We start from the raw sequence: 12,350 nt of genomic DNA, 5'->3' as shown, positions 1-12,350 counted from the left end.
CCCCATTAACAACAAACAACTCACCCTTCTGAACTGATTTCAAGAAGCATCCATCAACTCCTATAAGAGGTCGACAATTTTTATCCATGATCTCCAAAGATTATCCAAACAAACATAGAACCTTTGAAAAACATGTCTTCTTTCCTCGTTTGTCACACAGTCAACTTCCACCGAAGATCCAGGTTTTGAATGCCCTATCTCAGCCGCATAATCATGCAGACGTGTGAACTGCTCTACATACTCCCTATCAATTCATCTCGATGCTTTGCTCATACCATGGTGGCATTGATTTCTTGTCACTCATATCTTCTACTTCTCCATAATCAATTGTTCAATCTTCATTGGCATGAATTACTCTTGTTCTTCACGGATCTTATCAAGAAATAGACGGGCAATGACAGGGACTTTTACCATCACACACTTATCATTCAGAACACATGAACCGACTAAAAGACTACAACCTGCCACATATTATTATTTTTCGAAACTGAGCTATATATGCGCCATGAACAACCTTTACCATTACATTTAAACGCAACCCTAATCTTATCATACTTATAATGTGATATATTCCGACTAGTTTTCAGAGCATGGTCTACTACAGCCTCCTTAAATGCTATATCATTCATGAAGAGTTGTCCTTTGAATAAGTTTCCATTACCTCTTCTGATATGGTAACGCCTCCTTTCTCTTTGATTTTCATTTTCTTCCTCATCATCTGACTATGGGTAGATATTTTGCCTGATAGGAGGCTTATCTTCGAACTGAATTAAGGCTTACTCGATGTCATAGTTGTTATGCTCACGACGGTCTTCACCATCCGAATCAACATCCGGTGGAATATCTTCCATGAAATCAGGCAAATTATGCCACTCCACTAATGACATTGTAGTGCAGAACAACCTACATGAAACATTGAAACACCTGAATTCCCGATACTGAATTCCCAAAATCGAATTCCCAAAACCCCAAATCAAAATCAAAATACAAAAGCATTCGACATTCTGAAGTTTAACATACCTTTCACGATGCTTCGAGTGAGATATTCTTCAAGTGAGAGGTTGATGATTTGATTTTTTTAGTGTGTGACTCGATTCTAGGGTTCTTAATATGCATTGGGAAATTTTGAGTTTTTTTCGATTTGGGGGTTTTCTTTTCAGGTTCGCAGATCAATATGTTTAATTAGCAGGTCAAATTATAACTTTACAGGTTTTATTCGGGTCATAATCTAGTTTTTCTCAATTTTAAATGGTTAAGTATTACTTGGTAAACGGTAAACCATATATTAAATCATTAATCGGGTGAAAATATGTTTCAAACTTTTAAACTATGGAGAAATATCTTTAGAAAAATAAATTGGGAGGTGGGGGTGGAGAATTATGTTTGAAACTTTCATAGAAGGGGGAAATACGTCGACCTCTAAACTTGGGATGGATCTGCACCAATATGAAAGTTTAGAGGGGAAATATGTTGTTTTCCCATTTTTTTTTCAATACCACACTAATTTAACTGAATTTGCGTAGTAGCGAAAATCATATTTAAAGGATCTGCTTGGTAAGAGATCTTACTGTTAGTTTTTACTATAAGTTTTTATTTTAAAAATTTTTGATGTTAAAATTTAATTGTTACTTTAAAAAATATGATAAATAAATAAATTAAAAAATGAAAAAAAAATTAAAGAAATGGATCTCAAAAGACAGAAGAAAAAAAATAATTAATTTAATTTAATTAGTAATTACTTATATATAAATCTATAAATTCTTTTGAATGATTCTGTGGAGGAAGAAATAAAAAAAAGAAATAAAATAGATTTATTTTTTATAAGTCTTTTGTGTAAAGCTCCTACCTTTTAGAAATTATGACCAAAAATAAAGAGTCTTACTTTTAAGATTTTAAAATTAATAAAATAGAAAAAGTGTATTTGGCTAAAAAAAACTTTGAGAACTGTGAAATGCTTAAAAATCTCTATAATCTACCGCTAAGCTATCCCAAAATTAAGTGTCTTAAGCTCTTAGCCCAGTAGCTAAAACCAGTACTAAAAAAAAATATAGGCCATCTGATTTTCCAAATTTTACCCTAGAATAGTTTCATTCTATTTCTTATTGTGAGTTTCTGTTTTTCTAAGTCAATTTGTTTATTTGGCAAAACCAATTTGTCTCCCTACTTATCCCTTTTTGTTATGGATCCTTAAAAAAAAATATAATCAGGCAAAAATGTTTAGCATGAACAAATTTAGTCTTTTTTGCATGTTGTGGATTAAATTTTTAAACGGACACTAAATTATACCTTGTACGTTCGCACGAGAAATTTTATTTATTTTTATCTAATTTTATAATGTAATTTAAATTTTTATAGATATAATAATTTTTTAATAAATGATATAATTTATTTTTGTGTTTAGATTAATTTATTTTTTTAATTTATTAATACAATTATAAAAACATAATTTTAATCAGTCCATTCAATTAATCGAAAAAGACTATAATATAAAAACATAATTTTATCCTATCTGTTCATATTACTATATAATATATATATTTTTAATTTTAAAATTTTAAAATTTTAAAATAATTGATTATAAAAAATTATGTAATAATATATATTTTAATATTGTTATCATTATGAAAAATAGTATTTAAATTTAAATATTTAAAAAGAAAATAATTTAATATCTTATTTACTATTTTGTAAAAATAATAACAACTGATTTTTGTATTTTTGATAATTAATCCTTACTATATAGAAGAAAATCTAAACTAATTAAATAAAAATTAAAAAAATTTCGAAATTAATTTTAAAGATAAAATTTAAATATTTTATTTTATTAATTTTCAAAATAATTAAAACAAATAAATAAAAATAAATTTTTTGTTTGGCAACAGAAATAGTAGATATCCAGAAGTAGAATAGTAAAAAAATCTGTTTGGACACAAAGCATGTCTCTGTTTTAATAGAAAATATATGTTTTCTAACAAAATGGATAAGTGGGTATAAGACCATGAGAGCACCTGTATTCATGATTTGGTTAGTGTATCATAACCAGAACAGAACAATACCATCAACCTCTTAATGAACTCCTCAACTACCTAAATTTAATGAACTACTCACCAAATCAGAAGGAAAACCATCACAGCAAATCAACAAAGCAATGAACGAAAAAATCAGATAAAAAACCATTAATGTTTCTTCTACCAATCTGAACAGATCAAACAAAGATGAACCAAGCAATCTATCTAACTCATTTCTAGCTTATCTCAGAATGAGAAGACCAAAGAATTAAAAACTTATCTATCAATGACAGTACAGATCAAAAACATATCAATGTACAAAGCAATAATCCGGTTTTCACACAATCTTCAAACAAAAGTCATAGATAATCAATAAACGAACTCACCAGGGATGTGATTGTCTGAAACCGTTCTTGCCCAATGCTGATCCTTCTTCCACAGACACATGCAACCGGTTTTCACACATGCAAAAGTATTTGAAAATGTCAAACATCTCGCAAACCACAATCGATAAAAACTTGTAATCAAAACTTGTAAACACAAACATCGAACAATGATCTCATGACACGGAAAACGAATCGATCAAAACTAAAAGGTTCTGACACGGCGGAGAGAAGAAGATTTACCGGGAAAGGAAGCGAAGGAAGGAGGAAGACGAGACGGCCAAGGAAGGAGGAAGACTAGACGGCGAAGGACCACGGCGGTCTCAATCGCCGTAGTCGCCTCGGAGGAACACGAAACAGCGGCTTCTGCGAGGTTAAACGACGCCGGTTTTCGTGGAGGGTGAGAGACAGAGCGAGAGAAGGGGAGAAGAGAGGCAAATCGGTGAGAAAAAAGCAAGAGAAGAGGAGAAGACGCTCACGGCGAAGGCGACGACGAATCGCCTTCTGAATCGCCATCAGAGAGGATTTGAGAAAGAATTTTTTTTTTGAGAAAATGAATCTCGTTTCGCAGATCTGGCCCAAACAAAAACACACGAGCCACTCATATCTCGCCACGCGTCCGCGTGAGACAGATATGAACTGTCTCAGAAATCTCGTTGAGCTGAGACGTTTTATACCCAAATTCATTCTGACCCAATTGTTTATTAATATTTGTTGGGTTAAAACCCAAAAGAAATCATGAATACAGGTGCTCTGAACATTGCAGAGACTCATTAGAGTCTCTTAAGTAGTATTTTAATAATATAGTTTAGCTGAATACCCATATAAGAGACCCATGTAATTTGATTGAACATTGTAGAGACTCTTTGTCTCTTTGGGGTTGTTTAAAAAAAAACATTTTATTCATAAAAAGATAATATTTCATTACAAAGATTAAGACAAGAACATAAAAAGAAATAAAACATAAATTTTGATACAAACTTCAGTTGGCATTTTAGTAATGTTCAATTTTTGCCAGATATTCTCCATTAAATCGGCTTTCAGTTTCTTATGTTGTCGTGTATCACGGAGTTTTGTTCTAGCAAACATACTATTCTCAAGATTTAAAGTATTTGTTTTATATGCGAGATCCACAGTTGCACTTCCGCTTCCTTCTCCGTGCTGGAATTCTGAAACATTTGAGAGTGTGTATCCATCTCTTTCATCTTCTACGATCATATTGTGGAGTATGATACAAGCTCTCATAATCTTTCCTATTTTTGCCTTATCCTAAAACAGAGCTGGATTTCTTAACCTTAAAAGCAATCAAGAAGAAGCATTGAACTCCAACTAACATCGATGAGACATAAAGGTCTCTTAACCTTAAAAGCAAACAAGAAGAAGCATGAACTCCAACTAACATGGACGAGACATAAAGGTCTCTAAACAGAAGCATTCAAACCTATCTAAACCCAGCCATTAATACCATTACCAACTACAAATCTCCTTAAAATGAACAAGCTTTTATTACATTACCAACTACAAAGCTACATTTTTATGCTAAAGCCTATTAATAAGGGTTTGAAGGTTGCTTACCAGGAATTACTTCTGTCTTCTGCTTTAATGCTCCACCAGTTTCACCTGTCTCACCCATTTAGATGTATAGCCTTAAGCTGCATTGAAAGAAAACCAAATACCAAGTTTAGTTCCAAATAATGCAACCGATTGATGCATGTACAAAATCAGAGAAGCTTAACAAACAAACAGTCTGAATCAAAGCAAACAATCTCAATCTCAAGCAAACATTGTCTTACTGACACTTACACAAACACAAAACCATATTGCTACATCACCGATTGAATTAAGAAAATCATATATACAACAAACAATTCAATTCATAAGAGATGAAGTCAATACACTCGATCAGAACCCTATATCATACCCACTAATCAAAACCACGAATCAAATAACCTCACATCAAATAATCATAGAGTTGATGCCTAAACAGTTCAGAAGAAGAAAGAATCGAAAACTCTAAATTAGTCAAACCGATTGAAACCCATAAATCAAATAATCATCCGATTCGATCCCTAAACAATTCAGAAGAAGAAAGAATCGAAAACCCGAACAGATGAAGATAGAATTCCCGAACCGATCAAAAATCAACTGATTCAGAACCGATTGATTTTGACGGAAAAAACAGAGGACAGAAGGGAAAGAGAAGATGGCTTATGTCGGCGTCTCGATCCTCTGCTGTTGGCCTCCCAACGATGTCGACGATGCCGCAGAAAGTCGCCACCAAAAGGTCGTCGTCGCCTTCGACGTTTTTGACGGAGAAGACGAAGTAAAATTGTGTCAGGGAAAATAGGAAGGAAAGGAAAAAAAAATTTCCACCAAATTCAATTGCCAATCACATAAATCACATAAGTCCACGTGTCTGTCAATATTGTCTCTTACGGTTTTATTTTAAGCGACGTCTCAACTAAACCGAGAAACGCGTTAGTATTAAAAAAATTGTTTTTTATTAATAGGAGATCTGGCATCATAGTTTTGTACATTGACAAACAACTTATCTCCAGTCTTTATTGGAATTATAACACAGTACATACCCGTGATGTTCATGCTCTAAGTAAAATCTTAAAAAAAAATAGTTTACAGTAAAATAAAATAAAATTTTATTCTGTTTTTTAGATTTTTAAAAATTAGCAAAATAGCTTAATTGCAAAGCTTAACACTAGACAATGGACTTCAACCTTTAAGCACAAAACCGAAAATCCTATATCAAAGACGACTTAAGAAACATGGTATTAATTTCCTCATAAAGCCGAAAGTCCTGAATGAAAACTGAAAAGTGAAGACTACAAAGAAAGCTTTCTTTGAAGCTTCCTCTTCTCATTCTTCGCGTTGATTAGTAGACACCGTAATGAGATGGAATGTTATGACAATTATAATATACAAAAAATGTTACGAAGTCAACCAACGTATTAAATTGTAGATAACTATTCCCCACTTGTAATATATGTATTGCTATAAAAAAATTCTATAAATCTAGTACGAAGAATTTGTTCCATGAAGTTATCATTATCTCTAATCCCCCAATGGCAGATCCTTCTTCATCTTTCTCCACCTCTTGGAGATATGACGTCTTCGCTAGCTTCAGAGGCGAAGACGTCCGTAAAAACTTTCTCAGTCATTTGCTCAAAGAATTCGAAAACAAGGGAATAGTGACATTCAGAGATGACCAAATCGAAAGAAGCCATAGCATCGGTCCTGAGCTTGTAGAAGCCATAAGAGAATCTAAGATCTCTTTGGTTTTGTTCTCTGAGAACTATGCTTCCTCAAGCTGGTGCTTGGACGAGCTGGTTGAGATCTTGAAGTGCAAGGAAGAACAAAGACTCAAAGTGATGCCGATTTTTTATAAAGTGGATCCATCAGATGTAAGAAAACAGACCGGAAAGTTTGGAATGTGTTTCTGGGAAACTTGTTATGGAAAGACGGAGGAGAAACAACGTAGTTGGAGGCAGGCGTTGACCGATGCTGCCAGTATTGTTGGCGATCATTCTCAAGACTGGTGAGTTTTTTTTTTTAGTTTACTTGCAAATTGATAAAACCTTTATTGGCTAATTATTGAAGTCAAGCGTAACAAAAAAAAATTATTCAAGTTAAGCTTAATTAGGATAAATCACTTATTCGATCTGTTTGAACAGTTTCTAAAAAATTCTAGAAAATTAGAGATACAGAACCAGTAGTAAGAAATTATATATTTCTAGACATACAATTGAAGTTAAGACATATATATTAATTCCTCTGTTTCACAAAGAGTGTCGTTTTGATATATTTTACACAAATTATTGTGTAATTAATACATTTCTCTCTTTTGTGAAATAAAAGAGTGTCTTCTTTTGTGAAATAAAAACAAAAAAAAATCTCTGTAATCAATACATTAAAAAATAGGATTAAAACTGGATTTTAAAGAAAAATTTTGAATTGAAAATACAAAGTATCATTCTTTGTGAAATAAAAACAAGATCTTAAAATGATACTCTTTGTAAAATGTATGGCTTAATATGAGACATAATTTTTTTTTTCTAATCTAGTTTTACAATACAATCTTTACAACAAGCTATTATAGCAATTCATATTTTTTAAATGTTGTTCAATATTTTTATAAAAAAAATTTGATCTCTAGTATCTTATGGGACATAAATGTTTTTCGGGTATTACGATCTTTGAATGGAACCCGACCTTTTCAACTTTTTTACACCAATTCATATACCTTAGATGGTATTTTTTTTTTTCTTTTTCCAGGGATAATGAAGCAAACATGATCACAAAAATTGCCAAGGATGTATTAAACAAATTAAATGTGACGCCATCAAGAGATTTCAGTGACTTAGTTGGGATTGAAGCTCACATTGCAAAGATGAATACTTTGTTATGCCTTGCGTCTCAAGAAGGGAGGATGGTAGGGATATGGGGCCCTGCAGGCATTGGTAAAACCACCATAGCTAGAGCTTTATATAACCAAATTCAAGAAAACTTCAAACTTTCTATCTTTATGGAGAATGTTAGTGAAAGTTATGGTGAAACTAACCTCGATGACTATGGTTTGAAGCTGCGTTTACAACAAAATTTTCTATCCAAACTTCTTGATCAACACAATTTGAGAATACGACACTTGGGCGCAATAGAGGAAAGGCTAAAGAACCAGAAGGTTCTAATAGTTCTTGATGATGTGGACAACATTGAGCAACTCAAAGCTTTAGCAAAGGAAACTCAATGGTTTGGTAACAAGAGCAGAATCATCGTGACCACACGAAACAAACAACTTTTGATTTCACACGGGATCAACCATATTTACAAGGTGGCTTTTCCTTCAAGAGAAGAAGCTCTTGCTATATTCTCCCAACACGCTTTCAAAGAATTATCTCCATCAGACGATTTTAAGGACCTTGCAATCGAATTTGCAACTATTGCTGGTCATCTTCCGTTAGGTCTACGCGTTTTTGGTTCGTTTATGAGAGGACAAAGTAAGGATGAGTGGGAAGCTTCTCTGCCTACACTCAAAACTAGACTCGATGGAGAGATCGAGAAAGTATTAAGAGTCGGGTACGATGGCTTACACAAAGATGACAAAGCTCTATTTCTTCACATTGCATGTCTTTTTAACGGTCATCACGAAACCTATGTGAAGCAGATGGTGGTAGCTAATAATGAATTGGATATTAGCTTTGGACTTAAAGTCTTGGCTGATAGATCTCTCATACAAATATATGAGAATGGTACAATCATGATGCACTCCTTGCTACAACAATTAGGCAGAGAGGTTGTTCGTGAGCAATCACTATACGAGCCAGGAAAACGTCAATTCTTGATGAATGCTAGAGAAATTTGTGGTGTTCTTTCGAATAATACTGTAAGTTTATTCCATCTTTATTACATCATATGCCTATGATAATTAATGTTTAAACTTTTTTTTTTTCTTTTTCTTGCAGGTCACGGAGACTGTATTAGGTATGTCGGTAGATATGTGTGACTTCGACGAAGACTTTTATATAAGTGAGAAAGCATTTGAAAATATGAGGAATCTTATATATATAAGATTCTACCGGAGTAATGAGGCAGATAAAAATAAAATGAAGTTACCAGAAGAAGGTCTAGGTTATCTTCCACAACTTAGGTTAATGCAATGGGATGCGTATCCGCACGTGTTCTTGCCTTCTCGCTTCCGAACAGAATGTCTCGTGGAACTCAACATGTCTCATAGCAAGCTTAAGATGCTATGGGGAGACAATGCTCAGGTTTTATAATCAACTGGTTTTTTTTTTTCTTGGTTTTCTTCTCTTATCTTTTAGTTTCTAGGTGCATATACACATGCATGCACACATAATCCAAAAACTTCAAACTAATCAAGGTTATGTATGCGCATACTTGGCACCGCCTCGTTTAGATTTTCGATTTCCATATCAGCGTGTATACATTATGTTTTGTTATAAGTTAGTGTAGTTTTTGGCTTTCCATATTAAGAATAGAGACATTTTGACACTCATTCACCTCAACATCTTGATATGTCCTTTTGTTTTACTTGCAGCCACTTAGAAGTCTCAGGTTTATGGATTTGAGTAAGTCTCAAAATCTGGAAGTCATACCAAATCTCTTGGAAGCAACAAATTTGGAGAGATTGGATTTGAGTTGGTGTGAGTCTTTGGTGGAGCTTCCTTCATCTATAAAAAACCTTCATAAACTGACAAGGTTAGAGATGTCTTGTTGCACAAATCTAGAGATCATCCCTACCAACATCAACTTAGCATCTCTATCTCACCTCCACTTTAGATATTGCCATAGACTGAAAACCTTTCCTGAGATTTCAACGAACATTACTTATCTTAAAATTAAAGGCACCGCAATCACAGAGGTGCCTCCATCAGTCAGGTCCTGGCGTAGGATTGAGGAAATTTGCATGGAAAGGACTAAGGTGAAGAGATTGGTCCATGTTCCTTATATTTTAGACGCTCTATGCTTAAGGGGTAACACTCAATTGGTGTCTATTACAAACTACCTCACACAGCTTCGTCGGCTGCGTATGATCGACATCTCCTTTTGCGTAAGGATCGTATCACTACCAAAGCTTCCCAACTCAGTACACCATGTAACAGCTTTAAACTGTGAGTCACTTAAAACATTACATGGCCCCTTTCGTAACAAAGGCATTCGCCTCAACTTCACTAATTCCTTGAAGCTAGATCAGAACGCACAAGAAATGATCCACCAAACTGTTTGTGGTGTTGCCATCTTACCAGGAGGACAAGTGCCATCATACTTCACTCACCGAGATAACGGATCATCGTTGATGATCATTTCAAACTCGATGGATCTGTCAGGTTTCTCAAGCTTTAAGGTATGTCTTGTGCTTGCAGCAGGGAATAGATTCAAAAGTTGTGACACATCTTTCTACACAAGCTTATGTGGCGATCCCATAAAGAAGTATTACACACTTTTGTCGAATCAGCCGGAGCTTAGAGTGGATCATATTTGCATGTTTGAATGTGTTTTGCCACCTGAATACGATAGTCCAGCAACGCGTTTGGGAGCTCGTCGTAGTACAAAGAGATTTATGAGGTTTAACTTCAATTGTCATGGTTGCCAAGTTCTGGAGTGTGGTGTACTACTCTTGGAGCCTCGTCAATCTCTGGTCCCTCCAAAACGAGTTGGGTCTAGCTCCAAATCTCCAAGACCTGCCAAAAGATCCAATACACAAGTGTGAAACTTAGAGATTTTTTATTTCATATGTTTTTTTTTTGTCATAAAAGTTCATTTCATATGTGGTGAGATTAGTAGATTACATTGTATATGATATATGTGATTTCGTATAAATGGCTTATCTGGGAACAGAGTTCATCCATCTTGATCAAAGATCCATCTACACATAAATGGCTTATCTTTACATTATTATGGTTGAAAAATTCAAAGAGAAAATCTTTGTTGTAAATGCAACGTTCTGTAGTTAGGGAAAATGATCAAAATCTAGCTGGACTAAATTCTATGGGCAAAAAAAATCTGTACTAAAATACAGGGCTAAAACCTAGTTAAATGTCATAAAAATTTGAATTTCCTATCTGCATTTATAAAATTGTGCTAAAACTACCTTGACCATCAAATCTTAGTCAACACTCATGGATGTTGAGGTGGCTGATATGTCACTGTTCTGATGTGGCAATAGTACATAAAACGACGTCGTTTTAACAATTCTCGGACAAAACTCATTAATCAAAACGACATCGTTTTAGGGTTTAGGGGAAAAATAAAATCCCAAATCGAAATCAAAACCAATTTAGGGTTCTTATTTGCTGTTCTTGTCCGATAGAAAGAGGTTTAGGATTGGGACTGTGATTAGAAGATTTCTGGGTTGGAAAAGCATCAAAGAAGATTACTGCAGAAGAATCGATCCATAATTGAGTCTGATTGAAGTCTCGTCCTCAAAATGAGGTAAGTTGCGATTTAAAAACCATTAAGCATTTTAAAAAATTTTGATTTTGAGACCAATACGTATTGTAAGTTCTGTATACAGTCATATTAATTGGTTTATATCATATTTAGTTTTAGTTTTTTAAATTTTCCAACCTAAACCCCTTTTTATCGAAAAAGAAGAGTAAATACGAAACCTAAATTGAATATGATTTCGACTTGGGATTTTATTTTTTCCCCTAATCAAAACGACTTTGTTTTGATTAATGAGTTTTGTTTGAGAATTGTAAAAACGACGTCGTTTTATGTACTGCTGCCACATCATAATAGTGACATGTCGGCTACCTCAGCATTCCGTGAGTGTTGATTAACAATTTGATAGTCAAGATAGTTTTTTGCACAATTTTATAAGTGCAAACAGAATATTCAAATTTTTATGATATTCAACTAAGTTTTGATCCTGTATTTTAGTACAGATTTTTTTATCCATAGAATTTAGTTCAGCTAAATTTTGGCCATTTTTCCTCTGTAGTGGTCCAATAGTGCACCAGTGAGATTATGTATCCTCATATTAAGAGAGTAAAAGAAGGGAACCGCTTACTGTCTGGCTTGGGACTCCTCCATGCTCTGTTTTTGTTTAAATGCTCTATTTTCTTCTACCGTTTCAATGTTTCTTTACGCTTAAGCAACCTTAACATTAATAACCTATTCACATCACAAAACCAATACGTCGCCGTCTTTTTGCAAGCACGTATCCTAGTAGGAAAAAAGTCTTGGTGATTTTTAAGCAGGAATCTGAAGAAGTAAAAGCTTGACTAAGTATTTTGAATGCTTTTTTATGACGTGAGATCGTTGGCGAAAAGGAGTAGAATATATCAAAACTCTCTCTTTTATTATAAAGAATAACATTAGTTGAAGTTTGAAAACGCGTCTTTGAAGATTAATTAATTGTAAGTGCTCTAAAATATATTATATAGAACCTGGCATTGCCAAGTCTAAAAGTCTTCTTCTACGA

General features: G+C 33.8%; 1 protein-coding gene across 2 annotated transcripts; it reads left to right on the top strand.

Annotated features, from left to right (window-relative positions):
* Positions 1 to 6,468: 6,468 nt before the first annotated feature.
* Positions 6,469 to 10,751, top strand: LOC18010273 (putative disease resistance protein At4g11170). 2 transcript variants are annotated; one of them, XM_024157515.1, is made up of 5 exons: positions 6,469 to 6,941; positions 7,679 to 8,786; positions 8,866 to 9,171; positions 9,462 to 10,035; positions 10,171 to 10,309. In XM_024157515.1, coding segments are annotated over exons 1-5 (2,463 nt in total). In that variant the 3' UTR covers positions 10,173 to 10,309. The 2 variants fall into 2 exon arrangements, with proteins under 2 accessions (XP_024013283.1, XP_006392107.1); XM_006392045.2 differs by having other exon boundaries at positions 9,462 to 10,751.
* The last annotated feature ends 1,599 nt before the right edge of the window (positions 10,752 to 12,350 follow it).

The sequence above is a fragment of the Eutrema salsugineum genome, unplaced genomic scaffold, assembly GCF_000478725.1.
Source record: "Eutrema salsugineum unplaced genomic scaffold, Eutsalg1_0 scaffold_8, whole genome shotgun sequence".
NCBI classification, from domain to species: domain Eukaryota; kingdom Viridiplantae; phylum Streptophyta; class Magnoliopsida; order Brassicales; family Brassicaceae; genus Eutrema; species Eutrema salsugineum.
This window is presented reverse-complemented; position numbering and strand designations above follow the sequence as displayed.

Bases quoted from the DNA above. Each gene is read 5' to 3' on its own strand.
- LOC18010273 (XM_006392045.2), top strand. From the start codon at position 6,469: ATGGCAGATCCTTCTTCATCTTTCTCCACCTCTTGGAGATATGACGTC. The intron at 6,942-7,678 runs GTGAGTTTTTTT...TTCTTTTTCCAG, and splicing joins GGCGATCATTCTCAAGACTG to GGATAATGAAGCAAACATGA. The intron at 9,172-9,461 runs GTTTTATAATCA...TTTTACTTGCAG, and splicing joins TATGGGGAGACAATGCTCAG to CCACTTAGAAGTCTCAGGTT.